The sequence below is a fragment of the Ciona intestinalis genome, chromosome 1, assembly GCF_000224145.3.
Source record: "Ciona intestinalis chromosome 1, KH, whole genome shotgun sequence".
NCBI classification, from domain to species: domain Eukaryota; kingdom Metazoa; phylum Chordata; class Ascidiacea; order Phlebobranchia; family Cionidae; genus Ciona; species Ciona intestinalis.
In genome coordinates, this window is record NC_020166.2 from 9,723,000 (window position 1) to 9,744,135 (window position 21,136).

General features: G+C 34.2%; 4 protein-coding genes across 8 annotated transcripts in view; 2 read left to right on the forward strand and 2 right to left on the reverse strand.

Annotated features, from left to right (window-relative positions):
* LOC100185686 (solute carrier family 12 member 8-like) overlaps positions 1-8,767 on the reverse strand; it is a 13,286-nt gene extending 4,519 nt beyond the window's left edge. Inside the window, exons 1-14 of one of the 4 annotated variants that reach the window (XM_002119709.5) lie at positions 8,040-8,766; positions 7,369-7,512; positions 6,663-6,857; positions 6,221-6,353; positions 5,610-5,708; positions 4,937-5,138; positions 4,285-4,372; positions 3,917-3,983; positions 3,110-3,189; positions 1,677-1,877; positions 1,019-1,150; positions 878-932; positions 620-666; positions 162-230 (exon numbers count right to left, since the gene is read on the reverse strand). In XM_002119709.5, the coding sequence (XP_002119745.1) occupies positions 162-230; positions 620-666; positions 878-932; positions 1,019-1,150; positions 1,677-1,877; positions 3,110-3,189; positions 3,917-3,983; positions 4,285-4,372; positions 4,937-5,138; positions 5,610-5,708; positions 6,221-6,353; positions 6,663-6,857; positions 7,369-7,512; positions 8,040-8,126 (1,599 nt within the window). In that variant the 5' untranslated portion in view covers positions 8,127-8,766. Of the gene's footprint in view, positions 1-161; positions 231-619; positions 667-877; positions 933-1,018; positions 1,151-1,676; positions 1,878-3,109; positions 3,190-3,916; positions 3,984-4,284; positions 4,373-4,936; positions 5,139-5,609; positions 5,709-6,220; positions 6,354-6,662; positions 6,858-7,368; positions 7,513-8,039 lie in introns of all 4 variants that reach the window. The other 3 variants (XM_018811506.2, XM_026838675.1, XM_026838671.1) reach the window with 3 other exon arrangements.
* A 24-nt stretch (positions 8,768-8,791) lies between these two features.
* On the reverse strand, positions 8,792-12,752 carry LOC100181784 (apoptosis-stimulating of p53 protein 1). The gene has a single exon (XM_002123552.5). The coding sequence runs from the start codon at positions 12,684-12,686 to the stop codon at positions 9,897-9,899; it is 2,790 nt and encodes a 929-aa protein (XP_002123588.1). The 5' UTR covers positions 12,687-12,752; the 3' UTR covers positions 8,792-9,896.
* A 734-nt stretch (positions 12,753-13,486) lies between these two features.
* LOC100177136 (coiled-coil domain-containing protein 57) lies at positions 13,487-17,042 on the forward strand. Its single transcript, XM_026838665.1, has one exon. The coding sequence runs from the start codon at positions 13,592-13,594 to the stop codon at positions 16,124-16,126; it is 2,535 nt and encodes an 844-aa protein (XP_026694466.1). The 5' UTR covers positions 13,487-13,591; the 3' UTR covers positions 16,127-17,042.
* A 752-nt stretch (positions 17,043-17,794) lies between these two features.
* Positions 17,795-21,136, forward strand: part of LOC108951060 (progestin and adipoQ receptor family member 3-like) — a 6,768-nt gene continuing 3,426 nt past the window's right edge. The window contains exons 1-6 of one of the 2 annotated variants that reach the window (XM_026838701.1): positions 17,795-17,945; positions 18,994-19,142; positions 19,600-19,762; positions 20,088-20,243; positions 20,513-20,601; positions 20,878-20,977. In XM_026838701.1, the coding sequence (XP_026694502.1) occupies positions 17,859-17,945; positions 18,994-19,142; positions 19,600-19,762; positions 20,088-20,243; positions 20,513-20,601; positions 20,878-20,977 (744 nt within the window). In that variant the 5' untranslated portion in view covers positions 17,795-17,858. The remainder of the gene's footprint in view (positions 17,946-18,993; positions 19,143-19,599; positions 19,763-20,087; positions 20,244-20,512; positions 20,602-20,877; positions 20,978-21,136) is intronic. The other variant, XM_018817735.2, reaches the window with a different exon arrangement.

Consider the following 21,136-nt stretch of genomic DNA (forward strand, 5'->3'; position numbering starts at 1 on the left):
TATTCTATTCTATATGGGTGACGGACTGAGGCATACCATGGGACCTGGGGTTAAGGCTATAGTTGGCACATTACATCGACATTGTCTATGCACATTCTATTCTATATGAATGAGGTCCACAATCATCCATACATAAATTATATACAGTTTATAAAACAAACCTGATATTGAGTTTGTTCTTCTGTAGCTTCCACTGCATCGCTTGCATTATCATCAGGTTGATCAACGTTCTGTTAAAACAATATACATTACAATAATAAAAGTAAATCAACCGTATTAATTATGTCAACATTTCAACTAAACATGAACATTAAGATAAATTACCTTTTTATTTGTGCTCTGTAAAAACTAATGAATAAATTAGTGTATACTTAAAATCTAATTTTATTTAAACTAGACTAGATAAAGTTCGATTTGAATAGAAGTTTTTTTGAATAGAAGATAACTTTTTTGAATAGAATATTTGAATAGAAGATAAAGTTTGATTTGAAGGTTTGATTCTGAAAACCTCAAAAGGAAATTTTGGCCACATTAACTAGATTTTTTCATTCACAAAATCGCAAATATTTATTCTTTTATGCCTAAATATCAAACACCACAAAAACTATAAAAAAATTACCTTTTCATTTTCATCCAAACCATAACTTTGTTTCAAATACTCTCTACCTGTTGATAATGTCAGTTAATTTCTATATCTAGGCTACAAAAATTTCATGTAATGATGAGTATTGTTTCTATTATTTCCCATCTCTTTATTATGTTAATTAAGAGACCTTTGGATGGTGATAGAAAAGATAAATTAAGATTATGTTATTGTTATTTGTTGCAACCCCACCAAGTTTAATGCTGGCATGGGAAATAAACATTACTATCTAACCTGTTCTTTGTATTGTGTCTTTCTGTGTGGCTGTTGCTGTTTCATTTTCCTTCTCCTGAAAATCAACAACTTCCATTATTTAAATTTCTAACCTATACTACTTTATATATATTATATATAGTTTAAAGTTAAATGACATACCTTTGATATTTTTTCCATGGTGTCAAGGTCCTTAGTAAATTCATCCATAGTTCCAGGTCTTATCTCGTTTGATCCGTAACTTACGTGTCTTACACGGGGGCTTGCCTTGCGTTGGTTGGGTGAGCTGGATTCCTATTTCGATTGAATGTTTGTACTTACTTAGTGTTAAGATTTTGAGGGTGAACACCAAAATTTAGGACAAAATTACGTTACTTTTGTTACTAAGTGAAAAACATTACATTGGATATCAGACTCAATAAAACAGGACGTATTTTATGAAATATCTTTATAATAAAAGCTTAACACATGGGTTACATTATGAAGATAATAATATATACACCTTAATAAAAACACCTCCTGCCAACATATTGGAACATAATGCAGCAAACAAATAAACCATGCTCATGACAAAAACATGCATAAAATAAAAATCTTATAAAAAATATTGGTTTGTTTAAAGGGAATCCATTTCGGTTAAACATTTCACAGTTTCTGAAAAAATCCCAGTGGCACAGTAAAAAAAATAGTGGCCGAAAATGCAGTGAAACAAAATAGCAAAAATTACCATTCATTACTACTGCAGTCCTAATTAGTTTGTCATTGAGGTTTTTAAAAGATTGCCACTAATATAGCAGACACTACCGGTGTAAATATGCACCTTATATTTGCTGAAATTTTTAATTCGTTTGTCATAGCTCATAGCAAGAGCAAAATATGAGTAATCCACGGAAGCATACACCAACATGAAGTTACATGTTATCACGGGAGAAATGAGATTCAAATTTCCGATGAATATGAACAATAACGAGACGAGCCCAACGACGCATATCGCGATCACGGGTGTCTTGTTCGCTCCGAACTGAAACATGCAACATGCAGTGGGGAGGTTAGGGTTAAATGACACAATCACAAAAAAATATCAAAATTTGTATATAGATAGAAATAATTAAATAGAATATAGGTTGCATCAAAGTTTAAATAAAATGAAACATGCTTTAAAGAAAATTGGATGGAATCAAACCGCTGAAGTGAAATCTATATAAAACTATGGGGTAAGACGGGATACCTTTAGCACTTAATATTAAAATATCCTGATAGTGTTTTAAACAATTAACAGCGGTCTATGTAAGTTGTGAGGATACGGTTTTATACCTCTTTAAATGTTCTTTGTTGACTAATAAAATAAAAAAGTTGTCCCACCTTCCCCAATCCTACTATATATAACATAGGAATCTTAGCAAGGTGAGTATTTGTAAACAAAGATGTTTAACTTTTAAAATAAAACTGAGGTTGGAAACACCAATGAGGTTTTTCACTTTATTGGTTGGTTGTAATGTTTAATTTAAAAACGCCCTAAATGTTCTCCATACCAAATATTTTATATATGTGTGTTGGGTAGACGGGTGGTCCCTTTGTTTTGTTAAATAATTTAATTAAAAGCTATAAAAATGTCATAAACATATTTATATATATTATAAATATTGTTTTCATATCCTTTTTGATTAATTTTTTTAATTTTATTTACTCAAATTCTTTGAAATATACCCAATGTGTCATAGTAGTATAATTAACATGGTAATAACTGCTACCATTTACACAGCATCGCCTACTATCATGTGTTGACTGAATAAACAACTATGGATAAAGCTTGTATGAAAACCTGTAGCGTAAGTTTACACAACAGCGTATGCCACCCTTTGTATAAACATATAAGAATGGAAAACCAAATGTGGATTTCTTTACGGTGAGAATGAAATATAAAGTTTTGAAGTTGGGTAACTTTTTATTAAAAGTAAATTTATATGTGGAACTAAATAATAAAGTAAAAATAATAATATTGTAAATACAATAAAATAGGATTTGAGATTATATTTTATTACTTTAGACAACATAATAAAAAAATGCCAGTTTTTAACAACAATACTACAATAAATTTAGTATTTTATATAATATTTCCCACCAACCAAACAAGCATACACAAAATTTTAATGATGATTTTAATCACATACCATGCCACCCCTTATTTAAACATTGGTGGGGCTATTATGACATCATAAAAGCCACTGTTGCAAGCATTATGACATCACTTACCCCTTTCCCCATAAACCTGATAGCTGGAATCACATTTTCGTTGGCAATGCTTTGTAGAACACGTGGTGCACCATATAAACCTATATAAAATGGAATATAACTGTTATATATAATGTGGAACGTATATGTTAAGATTAAGATGGTTCAACGACCCATTTGGTTAAAAAAAAAGGAAGCGCATTTCCCATATTTAGACCAGATAGCGGACGAAAGTGGAAACACACTACAATTTTTCATACCAGATGAGCCGTTGAAAGATTTTTTACATTATGACTGGTAGCAGGAGTAACAGAAAAATAAGATGTGTTTGTTACAACCAATGAAACAAGAGATACAAAACTACATATATGGAAAAATGGAAAATCACACTTAAGATGAAGATATTGTACCAGTTACAGCATGCTTGTTGCACGAACAAAATAATATAAACTGGTTTAATACACAGGTGTTTGGAAGGTAATTGGATAATTCTGGTTTAAATGACAGGTTTCCAGGCATGCCTCGCTGTATGACCTTATTCATAAAAAGTAGAATGTATATACAATGTTGGGATAATGAGTCAACTCTGGCCAAATAACAGGTTCCCAGACGAATCTTTTCAAAGGAGACACCCATATACAATAGAATAACCAGTAAAAAAAAGTTACAAAGACTTCATTTTCTTGCAAAGTAATAGTAGTCAGGATCAAGGGCTACGAAATATGTAACAAAAAAATCAAGTCCAACGAATACTGTTAGATATAATATATTTCAACTAAAACTAACATCATTAGTCTCATATTTAAATAAAATAATAATGAACATTACCTGTACTGCATGATGAGGTACTTGACATGTAGATACCAATAAGCCATAATACACCAACTGCTGATACCTATGTGTGGTAGTATATTAACAAATGGATATTTATGAGTTAGTTAAGGTAAAAAGCCTGACACCATGGCATTGTGGATAAACGATTGCATAGAAATCAATCATATATAGTTACATCATTGGACAAAACACTTAACGGCAATTGCTCCAACCATGTGCATAATAAATTAATATTATTATCTAAAGTGGAAGCCATACAAACAACAATCACCCACTAAGTTACACAGGTAACCAATGTCATTGCATACCACGCAAGGATAAATATGTTGCATTCACTTAAATGTAAAACAGTGACATTTTACCTTTTCAGCAATCATGAAGTCAGTTTGTAAAGCAATTCTTGTGCAAGTTGAACCAAGTAATAAAACGAACACTAAGTATAAAATGAAGCTGAAAATAAAAAGCAGTGATTAGTACAAACTATGACGTCAATACAGAGCAGGATTTTTCAAAATCACAAACCAATATAAATTGTTGGAGAATTTTTAAATGTTGCTAAAATATCCATAAAAATCTGCACCGAATAAGGTGAACTGAAGTATAAACAATACCGCCAGTTGAAATTTAAGGTTTCATTATTGTATTTTTAAGAAAAAAAAAATAATAGGAAAAAGTGTGAAGACCAGAAAAAAAATTAAATAGGAAAAAGTGTGAAGACCACTGCTTTAGTTTACTATTCTAGAAAATTATCAAATCTATATAATAGTAGGGTGGAGGAAGATGAAAGACAGTTTTATTCCATTTTCTTGTCCCATTTGGTAGTAAACAAAGAATATTTAAAGAATTATAAAACTGTATCCCCACGACTCCTATAGACCGTTGTTAATTGTTTAAATCACGACCAGAGTATTTGGATATTGTGTGCTAAAGGTGTCTCATCATACCCCACGGTATTATAGTTCTACAACATTTAAACAGTTAAATCAGATCTCCGCTTTCCTACATTTCACTCACCTTATCATAATAGCTGATAAAGTCCCAACAGGAATGCTCTTGGCTGGGTTCTTAAGATCTCCCGACATATTTACCCCGGCCATTACCCCAGTAGCGGTGGGAAAAAACACCCCAAATACAGTGAAAAATGTTTCACCCACTTGTAAAGAGGGGCCAGTGTTATTGTGGAGAACTTGAGGTGAATATCCAACATACCCAGCACCTGGGAAGCATGGTTTAAAATCTAAGTCATGGGGTGGCTAGTTTGAGGCCAGAGAGGGGTTTTAAAAGCTAGTTGGAAATTGGAATGCATGTTTAATTAAGTTTAATATCTAATGAGAGTAGTTTAAGGTAAGAAGAGGTACAAAGTGGTGTTTTGTTATCTTTAAACTGTTAAATGAGACTGATAATGACAAATAATGTTTATGTGCCTGTGGAGAAGACACCTAACGGACATTGCTCCAACCCAGTGGTCCCTTATAGGCTGTACCTTGGGTGTTGGAGTAATGGGCAAACTCTGACTTAAATCTCAGGTCATGCTATGTTGTAGCACTTCACACATATAGAATAAAACCATTGGAATAAAATGACTTTGTGTGGCAAACCAGGGGATAAGAACCACGCAATATTGTTAATAATATAAAGTGGTAATGACAATGTGGTATATTTTTACAGAAACAACAAACAGTCTTGCCTGGGTCCGTATGAACAAAGGTACCAATGATAAAATCTGATGTTGAAACAATAAGCACAAGTAGAAGTAGAAGTTGTAACCTGATCACCCATTTAACACCTGGGTGGAGGATCAGATGTGAATATTGAAGTTTGGAAACATAGTATTAGCAGATTTTGGGGACTATAGGTAATTGAACTAGACTGTAATAATATTCATACCTTTATTTGTGTCTGTTATTATGGTAGTGAATATTTAGAAACATTTTTAAACGTAAAGACACGATAACAGTTGTTAAAACACGCTTACAGTTAAAAACATATTTACACTTAATTGTAAGCAAGAAGCATGGTCGCTTCACCTAGCAGACAAACAAGCCATTTACGTTTAATTATTATCAATTTAAACTTCTAATAGAAACACAAGTAGGCCGATATTCACTTTTGTTGGACCACTGTTAAAATTTCTATTATATATGCATATATAATAGATATACTAAATTTTACAATATTGAATAGCAGCAATAACTTTATAGCAAACATTCATGAAATGTTAAACTTTCGCGACAATACAATGATCATTGTTACCACAGAACGATAATTATGATCAAACAATAACAAGAATTATGTTACCTGCCAAATTAATTGCCAGCAAACACAATAGAGTGCCAATAGCAACACCCCTTACAGCCCATTCATTGTCCCAGTGGAAAGTTTTCGTGACAGATTCAGCGAAACCAGTACAGTACAAAGCTGACACAACACACTGTAAGAGCACGGTATAAAATTTTAGGACCTTTTTTTTGTAAGATTGAAAAAGTAGTAAAATATTATATTTTTTAATTTTAGGATTTAGGCTAAGGTATAAAAAATGGCTCAATAGTCGTATACCAATTAAACACGGATTAATAACTGACCCGATATTCGATATAGTAAAATTTGTTTTAATAAACATTATTTCAGTTACATTTATATAGTTCTTCATACCGCTACGTAAAGCAAAAGAAAAATGTCTACTCCTAAACTAAGACCCTGACATTTCTTAAATGAACCAACAGTATAAATCTATTCTCACCAATCCAAATGCATACATGACACCGATAGTTCCCCCTATCTTCCCGCCCAATACTTTAGACACAAGGTAATATACACCCCCTGTTCCCATGTCTTTGACACGCTCACAAATTCCTATCGCTGATAACGAGGCAAGAGCAGCCACAGTGATTGTGATCATAACAATTAGCACAGCAAGCCCGATACCTACATTTCCCTGTGTGGGGGAAAATAAATGCATTTATATCAAGATTTCTTAATAATAAACATTATGCTCTTTAAATGTCAGAGGTCAAAAGTATTGGTAAATAAAACTTGCCTAAACATAAAAAATAAAGTTTTTTTCAACGAACTTTGTTAGTAAGAGTTAGTAAAAAGCTTGTAAAAACATAAAAATAACATTTTCAAGGATGTTCCTTTGTATAATTTTGACAAAACTTTGGATTTAAAATTAAATGCTACTTTAGATGCTTGTAAAAATGTCAAGTTGGGAAATTATCTAGACATTATTTTCTGCAAAATCTTTTGGTAAAAAACAAGAATTTTATCATACCAAAGTTTTGTCTTATGTTTTTTTCACAACTGTTTAAAAAAAAAATTTAACAAAACGTTGGGTTTTGAACCTAAAACTATAATTGTTACAATTTGAGCAAGCAAAAAAAAACAATACAAAGATATTCAATGAAAAAAAACTATGAACTGCCAAAAATAAACAAAACAATTCTTACCACCATCCAACCTGTTCTCAGGAACAAAACGACTCCAAATATATTAATGAGACAAGATGTGAACACTCCGTCCCATGTTCCAAATAACACGGGCTCAATCACAAAGAACTGGGATTTCCACCATGGCTTGTGGCTCTTACCATGCTAGGAGGGGTAATAATAAATTAGATACATAGTAGGGTGAGGGAGATGGGACACCTTGAACACATAATACACAAATATCCCGACTGCTGATTGCGTTTTAAACAACAACTAACGTTTATAATAGTCCTAAGGATATGGTTTTATAATTCTTTGACTGTACTACTAAATGGGACAAGAAAAAGGGTTAAAAAGGTGTCCCATCTTTCCCTACCCCACTATAAATCAAGTAGGCCAGTGTTATAGTGTTTGTATGTGTACATGCTTCACCTTGAACTAATTCAGTGGCATATTTTTGCTACTTAATTAGACATACAAAGTGACGGTGTATTCTGCTTATTTTCAAGTTATATCATGTGTGTCTTATAGTATATTTTTATACACAAGACACATATGGTGTACTGTGTATTCATACACCACACGCTCTGTCTTTTTATAGCCTGTATCACCTTGCACACCAAAAACAAAGGAACAAAAGGTTTCCAAACAAAGGCTACTTCTCAATCAACACAACTTATGTTAAAACCCACCTGATGTGCGGCTTCTTCATGAAATAAATCTTGCACGGGCGTTTCACCGCTGTGTTGACTACCACCATCAACGAGTCCCTCCTCCATTATTAACTAAAAGAATCAACCAATCCAAGCTTCACTCCATCCCATGCAAGCCTAACTACAGTGGAAACTATACAGAAAACATAAAATTAAAGCATGCAAACATTTTCCCCAAAAATATTACATTTATTTATTTTTACATAAGATTGCTTGGTCGAATTTTCTACCCTACTTTAACCACATAAAATATATATATATTTTATATAGGCCCTACATTTTTCCAAGGTAGAATTATAAACACATCCAGAGAGAAAACATTAACATTTTACACCAGGGTTTATTAAACGTCGTGCGAATTCGCTTGCGAAGTCGTATGCAAATCCATTACCGAGTTCCGCATGCCTCAGCGAAATCTGGACAAAACAGACAAAACAAATGAATTTCGGATACTGTGTACAGCCACCTTAATGCTCCTTACAGGGCGAGTGAAACTCCTATACATAAACTTCTATACTCCTAATCTCCTATACATGAGCAATCACTAAACATGCTTTCCTGACAATCCTGGGCAAAAAAGGAGGGTGCATTTCAGTTTTCTAGGTGCCAACAAGAAGGCTTATATCCGTATTTCAAATTTGCATGTTTAAAGAGTACAGATGGCAGATGCTAAATCTTCCATTCATATTGTATTAAGTTATTAAAATATCTTATACAGATCCTAAATCACCCTGCAAAGCAAAAATACTGATGACACAAGCGATATGAACAAGTTAGTAATGTGAGCATGATTGAAACGTAATAATAACTATCTACGTTCAGTACTGGATGAAAAATCATTCACCTTCAACGAAACAACAAAATATGAAACATTGAATTAACTTGCCACAAAATTTAACAAAAAAATGAATACAAAGAGAAATTTGTTCTGGGTTTGCTACAAGTTATACTATATGAAAAATTTGTAAATATAAAAATGAATTAACATATAACAAAAACTTGAATTATTTTATATCAACCAAAGAAAACAACACTACATTTTTTAAACTTATTGAAAATAGAGTAATGTATGAAGCATGAAGTGTTTTGTACAATTTTCAGACAAGTAATTTATATGAAACAGTACCTTATATAGATTTATCTGTAACTTCACAGTACTAGCTTTAAACAAAGTACCACAAAATTAAAATAAGCACCGAATTGTTAATTTTAGCATAGGCGTTAAACCTGGAGTGGCAGGGTGGGCAAACTAACCCTGGAATTTTCTGCACTGCATTAATCAGTAAACATCACAACCAATAACATTTGTTTCATATGAATGTGTATTTAATTATCCCTGCCTCCCCTGTGTTTTTAAAAGTTTACCGCCTATGAATGTGAGCACCATATGCAATCTGTACCATTAAAAAACAATGCAACATTACCAACATACAAAAATACAACAATATGTCATCAAAATTTGGTATTTAAATTGAATACAAGCGAACAGTACCTACATACCAGTACCAGTGTCTTTGTTGTTAACAGTTAAACACAAATACTTACGAACATTTAAGCAACTTTATAATTTGGCAACCATACTTAGTTAAATTGCAGTTGTTATATCAATCTCAATAATTTTACAGTTATTAGCTTTAATCAAAATGCAATTTACTTAATTTGAGCATTATGCAATACCATAATACGGTTTGTTAAAAATTGAACATTATCCTGTTTAAATACATTGTGTAATGACCACAGAGTGTTTTAGGCAGTTGGTGAAATTTACAAATAAAGAAAAAGTTTTAAAACTTTGGTCAATCAACACTTTAAAGGAATTCTGTCCACACATACAGCTTACTTTACTTCATGGTCTTTATTCTTAATCCTGGGCCACATACCAAGAAGGTTACGTGGCACATAACCCTCCTTCTCACCAAGTCTACCCCACCACCATTCCTTCTCAAATTCGTCTTCCTTCCGAATAATTGCGATCAAATCCCCATCAGTGATTTCCAATTCATCATCACTGGTTGGCTTGTAAGTGTACAGGGCATACACCTGCCCTTGCCGCACTACACCAAGTTTGTCCTGTGTCCCGTAGAGATACTCAGAGCATGCTGTATAACCCTCATCTAACTCTTCACATTTATCAGCTGCAGTTTCCCCGTCACTCAACGTAGCTGCAAATATACAAGCTCCGTTTTCGACCAGGAATCTCGCCATTACAAGGTTATTGCAAGACGCTGCACAATGGAGAGGTGTCCAACCATCTGTATCCGATGCATTGATATCACAACCATAATGAACAAGGAACCTCACAAGCTCGAAATGCCCAGCACAGACTGCATTATGTAAGGCAGTGATTCCTTCATCATTTGCTCCACTTGGGTCATCAACTTGGTCAATATTCTGCTTCACAAGATCAAACTCACCCTCCAAAGAAGCATCGAGGAGCAAAGCTAGAGGATCAAATCTGATCCGACGATTTGGTCCTTTAGAAGGAGCATTTTTGGGTTTGAGTATTCCTTTTGTAGCAAGCGCTGTAGAAGGTTTAAATCTCGGTTCAGAATCCATATCTCTTTCATCATCATTGCTGTCTTTCTCCTGCAAAGTTTCCAGATGAGTTGACCTCTGTTCATTTCCATTTTGCTTGGAAATTTCAGCTGTAGGAGATTGTACATCAGCTTGTAGATCTTCCATTCCTTCATCTGACTTGTCGTTCCCTTTTTTTGCACCAGGATCCACATAGGCAGGTGGGGGCGTACTTCTTTGACTATTCTCCAAGTTTGGCCGATAAAACAAAGTATCCGCCTTCTTATAGATCTGATCATATAAGAAGGATAGATTAGGACCTTGTGGGCGCTCAGGTTCCGTAATAGAGCTACGTTTCTTAAGCGGTCTTGGAGCGTGAGCAAATTTCCTTCTCAGAGCTTCAATATCAACCCGTATTGGCTTTTCTGCAACCGGATTGTTTTGAATAACAATACTACCATTGGGTTGGGTTTGGTTTTCATTTATGGCTTTAGGGTACGGGGGTGGTGGATGTCCAACAGGGGTATGCATGTACTTAATGTTACCACTTGGTAAAACTGTTATATTAGGCTGGGGATAATTTGGTCCATCAACAGCAGTGTTGGGTGGCTGTTTATAAGCAAACAGATTAATACCGGCAGAAGTAGTTGGCTTTGGAGACTGGTTATCTGATGTATTAAGCACATAGTACCCACTGGAAGCATTAGGAGATGGTTCAGGTGCTTGGCTTTTCGAAAACATAGGTCGGACTTTAGCTGTCAATGACTCCGAGGTGCTTGGTTGTGAAACCTCAGGGAAAAGTTGAGCCATAGCTGATTGTGGTCGTATGAATCGGTTTTGCTTTGTTTGTTGATTATTTGCATCATCCTCAGTGTAACTTTTGTTGGTTCCTGGATCGTAATGACCTTCTGGTTGTCGTCTGATTATTGGTTTATTTGGCGATCTGTCCAATCTATTCATCCCCCCTTTTCCTGGCTGCATGTTTGAGTTAAACTTATCATTTATCCTCGGTGCTTCGGATACTTTAGGGTCAGATTGTTGAACCAAAGGCTCTACCGCTGCAACTATTGTGTGCATTTTCATGTTTGGGACACCAGATTGTGAGTTGAAACCATCTCTGTTGTAAAAGTCACCAGAAAATCCGTTTGCCATCATTCGTTTTTGCTTCAAACGATTAGTCAGCTCCTCAATTCTCCGATCCAAGTCTCCTGCATCATCATTTCTCTTCTTTAACAACACTCTCTGATCTTCCAACCTCTTATGCTGCTCCTCATTCATTCGGTAAAGGATCGTCATTTCTTTTTTAAGTTTATCCATTTCATCATTATTAGCATTTCCACCAGCAACCGTAGCAGTGACATTCTCAGTACCATTGTAAGTTTGATTCCCAGACTGAAATCCTTTTCTTAACTCATCTAGTTGAAGCGTCAAATCATGGACTTTATTAATAGCTCCATTCAACTCTTTCTGCTTCTCCTCAAACAAACTTCTCACAGCTTCCAGTTCAGATGAAATATTAGAGTTCTGGTACCTCTGTTGTTCCACCTTTCCTCTTAGAGCTCGAATCTTTTTCAGTTTTGCTTCTTGTGCTTCTGCTTTTTCTCTCAATCGTCGAAGCTTTTCATTTTCCCCGATAGCAGCCTGGTGCTGCTGCATCTGCTGTTTTAAAAACCTCAATCTTTGTTCTTTTCCAACCAACGTCTGTTGTTGCTGTTCAATTTGCTGCTGTTGTCGTTGAGCTATATCCTTTAGCTCTGAAAGCGTCATATCGAAGTTATTAACCCCCAACATTGCGCCATCTAATTTATTAAATGCATCTCCTGCTTCCCAACTCCCTTCACCTGGGTTGGAATCGTTGCTTACAAAATGACGAAGACAAAACCGAACCTCTTGGGCATGCGAACCCCACTGTTGTAAGATGGTGTATGGTTTTTCACTCAAGCTTACAAACCTTTCCTTGCCTCTCCATAACTCTGCAAGGTGACAGTTGGTCTCCCCAGGTTCTTTACAGCAATCAATAACATCCAATGCTGTTGTGTTGGGTGTGATGGGGACCTCAACAACTGAGGATGGGTCGTCACTTAAATAAACCTTTATCACAGTAGGAATCATAATGTAGGCCCACAGCACCACAGCAGCTCCTTATAATTAAGTACAGCCTGCAATAGCAACCAAAATGCAAGATCTGTTTGGAAAATAAATGGTCAAATATTTCGACACAATTGACATAAAAAAAGCAATATTTTTACACCTCCACAAATCTAGTTCTCGAAGAAAAATATAATTTAGCAACAAAAAAATGACTTTTCTAAAAGGCGGCGACGTAACAAAACTTACGGTATATGCTAAAGCTCACTTTTAACTTGAAACGACTAATTTATGTCCAGCATACAATTCTAGCAACATAAATACGTATATATACGTATAATACAAATAATAATAACCATGAAAACATGGTCGTTAACTAAAATTCCTGACGCAATTCGGATTACATGTAATTTCGCTTTGATGGGGATTTTCTCATTACCTGCACGAAAAAGATATTTATGTTCAAATCTGGCAATTCGTATCTCTATGCTGATTGATGCAAAATTGAACAGATTCTGTACTTTCTACAAGAAATGTTTACTTTTTCTTTGATATAACAACTTTAATACATACAAATTTGCAACACGATTATAAAATACCATTTTTGATTTTACGACACAATTTTTAAAATGTACACTCTGATATCTTTTCTGTATGTTATCAATGGAGGGGAAATCACGTTTTAAATGTCTTTTCAATTTACATTTTAATAATATCTAGATAATTCTTTGATATTCTCGGTCTCTTTCATGTTTCGAGAGAGGTTGCTTTTTGCAAAAGAAGAAAGTAAGATTATACGAGAGAGGGCAAAAAAAAGTTTCGGGAATACGATTTCCGTTTGTTTACATTAGAACTCGAAATCTAAATTACGTTCTGTTCAAAATCGTGGAAATTCTAAACGTGCTAGAGGATTTCATGGACCATATGCGATGGATTTAAAAGCAATTGAATTAATAGCTTTAGAGAAAGAAAAGGAATGGAAATCTGCTCTTTCATTCCAAGTAACAACGTTGCAAGAAGTGTTAAACTCTAAGACAGTCGAATACGACACTTTATTTGAGAAATTTAACCAACTAAAAGCGGATTTTAAATACAATTTAAGACTTTTACATGATCGAGATAAAGAACTTGCGCTTCTTGACAAAGATCACAATCGTGTGAAGGTTTTGGAGCAGACGTGTCTTGTTGAACTTAGTGAACAAAAAATACGAGTCGAAAAATTAAAAGAGAAACTACAAAACGAAAATAAAGCAAGAGAGCAATTAGACGACCATTACAAGAAAAGAATTCTAAATCAACAACTTCAGATGGAGAAATTAAAAACAACCAAAAGTAACGAAAATCGAGAGACGACGAATGAATTGAAAAAAGTTAAAATTCAGTTTGAACAAAATGTTCAATCGCTTAAAGGTGAAATTGAATCTCAACGACTTGAATTTATGAGTGAATTTGAAGATATTTTGAACACTCAAGAATCAAAGTTCACAAAACAACTCGAAGAAACTAAAATTGAAAATTCGACTTTGTTAATGAAACATAAGGTGCTAAGCAAAGAAATGGAAATTCTACAAAGTAAACATGATGACCAAAGACAGAAGAATGAAGAATCAAGGCTAAAAGTTGAAGAATTGAAGTCAAAACTCCAAAAGGCAGAGTGGAATATTTGCGATGTTTCTTCGATTAAAAACGACCGGATTCTTGAACTAGAAGCCCAAGTTGAACACCTAAAGGTGCTATCTACAACTTCACGAGATGAATTTATCGAACAAAGGAATAAATTGGATAAAGAAGTTAATGAGAAGCACATAAAGTTGATTGCACTGAAACAACTAAACTTGGACAGAGAAAAAAGCTTTGTAGATCAGTTCCGAAAACTGCAAAGTCAGCACGAGTCAACAAAATTGGAGTTGGAACGAGCAATCTGGTCAAAAACAGAAGTTAAGCAACAATTTAAACAAACTTTGAGTGAAAAACAAGAAGAAGTTGTGACTTTACAGCGCAAACTGGAAGCAGCCACTGTTCAGAGGAAGTTGGCATCAGAAGAAAGTAAAAAACATGAACAATTTTCTAAAACTACCCAAACCAAAACACACATGAATATTTTTCCAAATGCTATGGGGAATAGAGAGGATATACATTCTGAACATAGTCACAATCAAAGGTGTTTCACATGTGAAGCTTCACTACAAAAAGCAAATGAGTTAGAATTACAAAACCAGCAGTTGAAGTCAGTCATTCGGCAAATGACGAGTGAATTGCATGAAATTGCGGAGAACAAGAAAAATACACCTGTTGGTTTTAATGAAGCACCAACAAGGGACTTCCCCTCTCATGATAATGGCTCATATGTGAAATCCTTAGAGAATGAATTGTTGTTTGTAAAGAGAGAGAAAAGATTGTTGGAAGAAAAATGTGAGAGACTTTCTGGGTTGGAACAGAAAAAGGAAATTGAAAAAACAGTTGCAGATGTGTCTTCTGATCACCCATGCGTACAAAGTCACATTGGTTCCTTGAATAAAACAATTAGTGACTTACATGCTGAAAAATTGGAGCTAAAATCCGAGGTACAGAAGCTGAATTTGCAGGTTAATCACCACAGGCTTGTGTCCCAGCAACACGAGAATGCTGGAAAAGAGTTGTCGCAGAAATTACAACAAGTTGAAGTTGAGTTGACAGCAATGAAACATAAAGGTCATAAAGAGGCTATGAATTTGAGAAGTAAAATATCGGACCTGACGCTTCAGTTCAATGAAGCAAAAAGAGAAAGTGATGAATTCTATCGCAAAGGAATTCACGATAATTTGGAAGTTACCAAGTTACGGAATCAAATTTCCGAAATGTCGCTTGCTTTTGCTGCAAAGACACCGTGGACACTAGAAACATCACAAGCACCATTGGTACAAAGTCTTTCAACTGAAAATACGCAGCTCAAAGCACAGTTAGCTGCAAAATCACATGCATTGGAACTCAGCCCTAAAAAGCTTGATAATCTTACCAATACACAACTGCGTGTAAAGTTAAAACAAGCACAAGGACAAATATCAAGTTTGGTTCAAGAAAAAAGTCGACTGCTTGAATTAGGGAACCGTTTACGCTTAAAATTGAGAGGATTTCAGGAAAACAACGATGATGATGAGAATAAACAACCAAATAAATCCACAATAGAGAAGGAAAGAAGAGAATTTCAGAAGAAAGAAGAAAAAGAAAAAAGGGAAAAAGAGAGTAGGTTAAAAGAGATGGAGAATCTACAGTATGACCTCACAAAACAACAACTCGCTTTTGCTCAGAGGAAACAAATTCCAACACGTGATGTCACCACAGAGCAAAGCGGAAGTGATGTTGCCATGACGACAAAACAAAGTATGCCCTCTAGTGTCAATACATCGATAAACGACGTGTTTAGGATTCTTGACCAAGCTCCATCAAGTCCATCCATTGCTGGGGAGAACGGGTATATGTGGTGATCTAATTCAACAAAGATTCGAATATTTATTTTGTCACTTATAATTGTGAGTTCAATAGTTCAATGTTAATACCATATACCTCTCTTCTGGAAAACCTGGGAGTTCTTTAGGTTTGACCATATCATATCTCCTGTTTAATAGATGCAATATCACCAATTTACATTTATCCATTAAGAATTGTATACGGACCATCTACAAAAGGTATCATAGTATCATAACATATTATTATAACATAACCTGTATCATAACCTATTCCAGGGCAAACATAGGTACATGCATACCTATGGCGCCTATAGTTAGTCAGTACATATGCTACGAATCTACTCAAATTTCATATTGTTCTTACACACTGTGTTCTAATATAAATTGTACAGCATTATTGCTATTGGTTAATGTTATTGCGCAGCAATTACAGTCAAAAGCTATAAAACATAACTGTTAGGTTGTTAAAATTAGAATTGTTACTCTGCTCCAAAAAAAGATTGTGCTTTATTATAAAGGTGCCTTGCCTGTAACTGGTGTAGCTTGTGTAATGTCTGTTTAAAAGTTACATTTGTTACCTTCATGAGCTTCTCAATACCCATATATGGGTGAGGTTCTACAGTGCAGCATGGCAGGTTTTTTTGATATAGACAAGTACTGTGGGTCATAACCCTGTTTCTTACAACTGTAATGCACTGTGTTTTGTGTAAATTATTAATCAAAAGTGTATTTTTATAATAAGAATTGTGTTTCTTTACTGAATACTCGTATATGGTTCTACAAATTATATATTTATATCAGTTTTAACTTTTAACCAAAAGCAATGTTTCTAATTTTATAGGCAGAATATTTAAGTTGTTTAAAATGGATTCAAAACTTGACAATGTGTACGCTAAAGCATAAAGAGGGGACAAGAAGCATTTATTTTGTGAGAGAGAAAAAATATAAATTTCCACCAACCTGTAACGAAACAACTGTTATGGATCCCACCCAAGTCCCCACATAATTTAATTCAAGAGGTTTTGTTTCATGATCCCTGGAAACTGCTTATAGCAACGATATTTCTCAACAAAACTAAAGGCTCCGTTGCAATACCAGTACTCTGGCAGTTTTTCCAGCTTTACCCTTCCCCTGAAGTCGCAAAATTAGCAAAATGGCAGCATATTGCTGAGTTACTGAAACCATTAGGACTTCAGAAGCTGAGAGCACAAACTATTATCAAGTTTTCTAATGATTACTTAACAAAGGATTGGAGATATCCAAACGAATTATACGGGATTGGAAAATATGGAAACGACTCTTACAGAATATTTTGCATCAATGAATGGAGATTAGTAAAACCAAGGGACCATAAATTGAATTTATATCATGGGTGGCTAAAAAATCAAGAAAACACATTAAAAGTATAGTAATGTTGGGTAAGATGGGATACTGAAAGCAATCTAGATTCCATATTTTTGGATCGTGTTTTAAACAATTAACAACAAAATTTTAGGAGCCCAGAGGGTAGAAACTGTACAATTATATAATTTTTAATAAAATCTTTGTTTACTACCAAGTGGTATGATAAATGAAAATAAAAACATTTCCCATCTTACCCCACCTATTTTAGTATTAGTAATTTAAAACTCCAATTTTCCATTATTACAATCATGTTTAACCTATTTTTATATATTTTTTCATTTTAGGTCCTCATAATTTAGCTATGCATTGAGTATTTACACGTTTATAGTTGATATTTTAATAATTTATGTCTGCACAAAATGCTCTCCACAAACCTGTTTTCATTGATTATGCACCACCTTTGATCAAACAGAAAGCATGGGAGTTTTTCAAGGTAGATATGCATCTGTTTGAAGTTTATACATTTATTAAGTGACACATTTGTTATAACCGGGTATGGTATGTACATGATTGAATGCAACTTACTTATTCTCACATGGCAGTGCAATAACAGTTGTTATAACATGGGTGTTGTAATTTTTAATTTATACACCTCGTGCTTCATATGGTTGATAATTTGGATAATACAAAGTGGCATGGGTTGGAGCAATTTAAGGCTTGCCCAAGGACACATAAGCCTGCAGTGGCAGCATCATTGTAATATCTGGGCTAGAGGCAGGTGTGCTAACCACAGCGCTGACAGCTGTATAAGTAGCCATCATGTGTGTTATGTAGTGTACACCCATGCCTGTATTATCACATTACTGTGAGAGGCCTTTAGTGTGTTAGCCTATTTCCTTAGTAGTTAATATAATAACAATACCGTTTTACCAATATCATATTAACACACACACTTCTAATCAATCACTTAGACATGCTACACCACATTCGCACATTGTATATATAACAATATACCAGTATGCAGTATCATATTATCACACACACCTTCTAAAGTAATCAAATTTATATACTCTTTTTAAAAGCAAGTGCAACAACAGTACATGTACCCTATACCTACATTTTTCTAAAACCTGGCAGTGTGTATTGTCTTTCCCATGTTGTAATTTCTAAGGGTAAATAAGGTATATGAAAACATATACATATACATATACCTTATTTTACATATACCTAATTTATAAATACATATACACATATTTAATTTTGTAAGGTGTACAACATGGAACAGTTATTATACACTGTCAGTCTCAGGTTTAAATGTAGGTATAGGGACATAGGGTCTATAGCATCTTACATCTATAATATCCTATTATCCAAAACCCCTTCAAGCCTTGGCATTTTTCCTCAGTACATAACAATACACGTTGATACAAAAACAGCACTAAAAGAGACAAAAACGGCCCCAAAAGAGACAAAAACGGCCCCAAAAGAGGCAACAATGGCTCCAAAAGAGATTCATTATATAGCAATATCTTATACCCCAGATTTCACGCACCCCTTCACATTCCCTCCTCCACGTACGTTCAGACATCCACCTTTATTCACACGATGAAGTTCCTTCCTTCCAGCAAGACAATCCATTCCTCACGCACGGGTATCGGTCGTATCTATCGGCTAAACAATGCTGTAAAAGGTAGAAATAAAACAAAGGATCAAATGCGATATAAAGCCGATATTATGAGGTGTATGGGGAAAATGGATGAAATATTATATTGCATTTTAGACATGGGTAAAATGGATCAAATGAGATATTGCCTTTAAAACTTGGCAAAAATGGATTAAATGTTATATTGGCTTTTAAACATTGACTTCTCTGTTTAGAATCAGGTTATTATATAAGCTTCATACTATTACCTGTTTACGTAGTTGATGAAATACCAGCAATTTACCACTTTTGTCAAAATTCACCACATTTTTTATGCCAGATGAGCCGTTAAAAGATCGTTTACTTTATGCCCTCTGACTACATATTTTAGCAAGAGCATAATTTCGGTTCAAAACATGAAAATAACTTAAAAGGCAGAGAACTTACAAATTAAACCCATCTTACCCCACGTACCATCTTACCCGGAATATGTTTTAACTTCCAGTGTTTTAATAAAGTCGAATGAGTTGGTGAACATATGGACCCATGGTGGGATGTTTGTTTATCTCTTCATCTTGTTATTCTACGACCAATTCTATCTTCTGTCTTCATTAAAGGCATCGGTGGCCGACCATTTCATATTTCTCACTTTCTCTGTGTGTAGTCAGGTAAATGGAACAGCTCAGGCTGTTACTTTGACTTTTTTTGCTTCCCGATTATTTTTACTTTTTAATTTCTTTATTTTTAAAAGTAAAATTGGCTGTTAGATTAGATTCTTTTTCATTCCCCACTTATTTGCTTGCAAACATAGTTCTAGTTATAAAAATATAATAAAATAATAAATGATATCGACAGTTCTCAAATATAGATAAAAAAAATATATTCTGGATTGTGTCTATTGTAACAGAAATAGTCAAAATGATTTGCTAGAAAGTTTATATTGTCGGGTAGAGAAAGATGGCACATATTTTTATTCTACTATCACATCTCCAGGCTTGCATGTTATGCTCCGCTGGTTACCACACGTTTAACTGTCACGTCCATGAAAAAGTAGCCACACGTTGGTATTCAGTTGACTTAGTTGGGATTACTGTGGGAATGCTGGGTTGTTATATGATCGGACTTTACTATGGTTTCTACTGTTTTAATGTAAGTATTATACACTCAAATAAAAAATAAAGGAAAAGTGTGTATTGTGAATCTTGTGAGAACTAAATAAACAAACATTAGGTTGTGGTATGATAGCCCATGTTTTTATTTTTTTTTATTTTGTAAGCAAAAAATATTTACAGAATTATTTAACCATTTTGTCACAACTTTAAAAGAGTGTTGTTAATTGTAAAAAAAAACAGGATTGGAACCTATTTTTTTATTATTTTAATGTTAGTGAGAATTTATCTAATGCTTTCTTATCACAGATGACGAAACTCTTTTATCAAGTGATTGTTATTTCTATGATTGTAGTTTCAATCTCGCTCATGATTCATCCAAAATATTTATCAAAAAGGTGAAACTCAAATTGAAATGTTAATGTTTTTGAAACGTAAAGTTCGTGAAATATTTTGTGCCTTACACGACAATGAACATGGACAAATATGTAGCACTACTGCCGCTTGCTAGAAATGTACAAGAATGTAATAAGCTTCCAAAAATTATCCACACGTTGCCATTGCTATGGCAATCATAGATAAGTCCGACACTACAACACCTATATGAATGCTATGCAATATATCAATTATATCAACGGCATGCAATAAATCCACTAACCCACCCCATATCCCAGATGGCGAAACACTCGTATACTCCATCTCTCAATGATCACAATCTCAGGTTTGCTTCCAACTTTACATTGGTCCATTGTATCAACTGAAATGGAAGTCAAGGTAATTATAACCAGTGAATACTAAGCAATAATTATTTTGCTACCTATATTTATACATGATATTAAACCATAAGCACAACCTTTCATCCTCAATTTTTCATTGATTTTTTTATCATGGCTTCTTGGCCGGTACCCTAATTATGGCAAGTTCTGTGTTTGT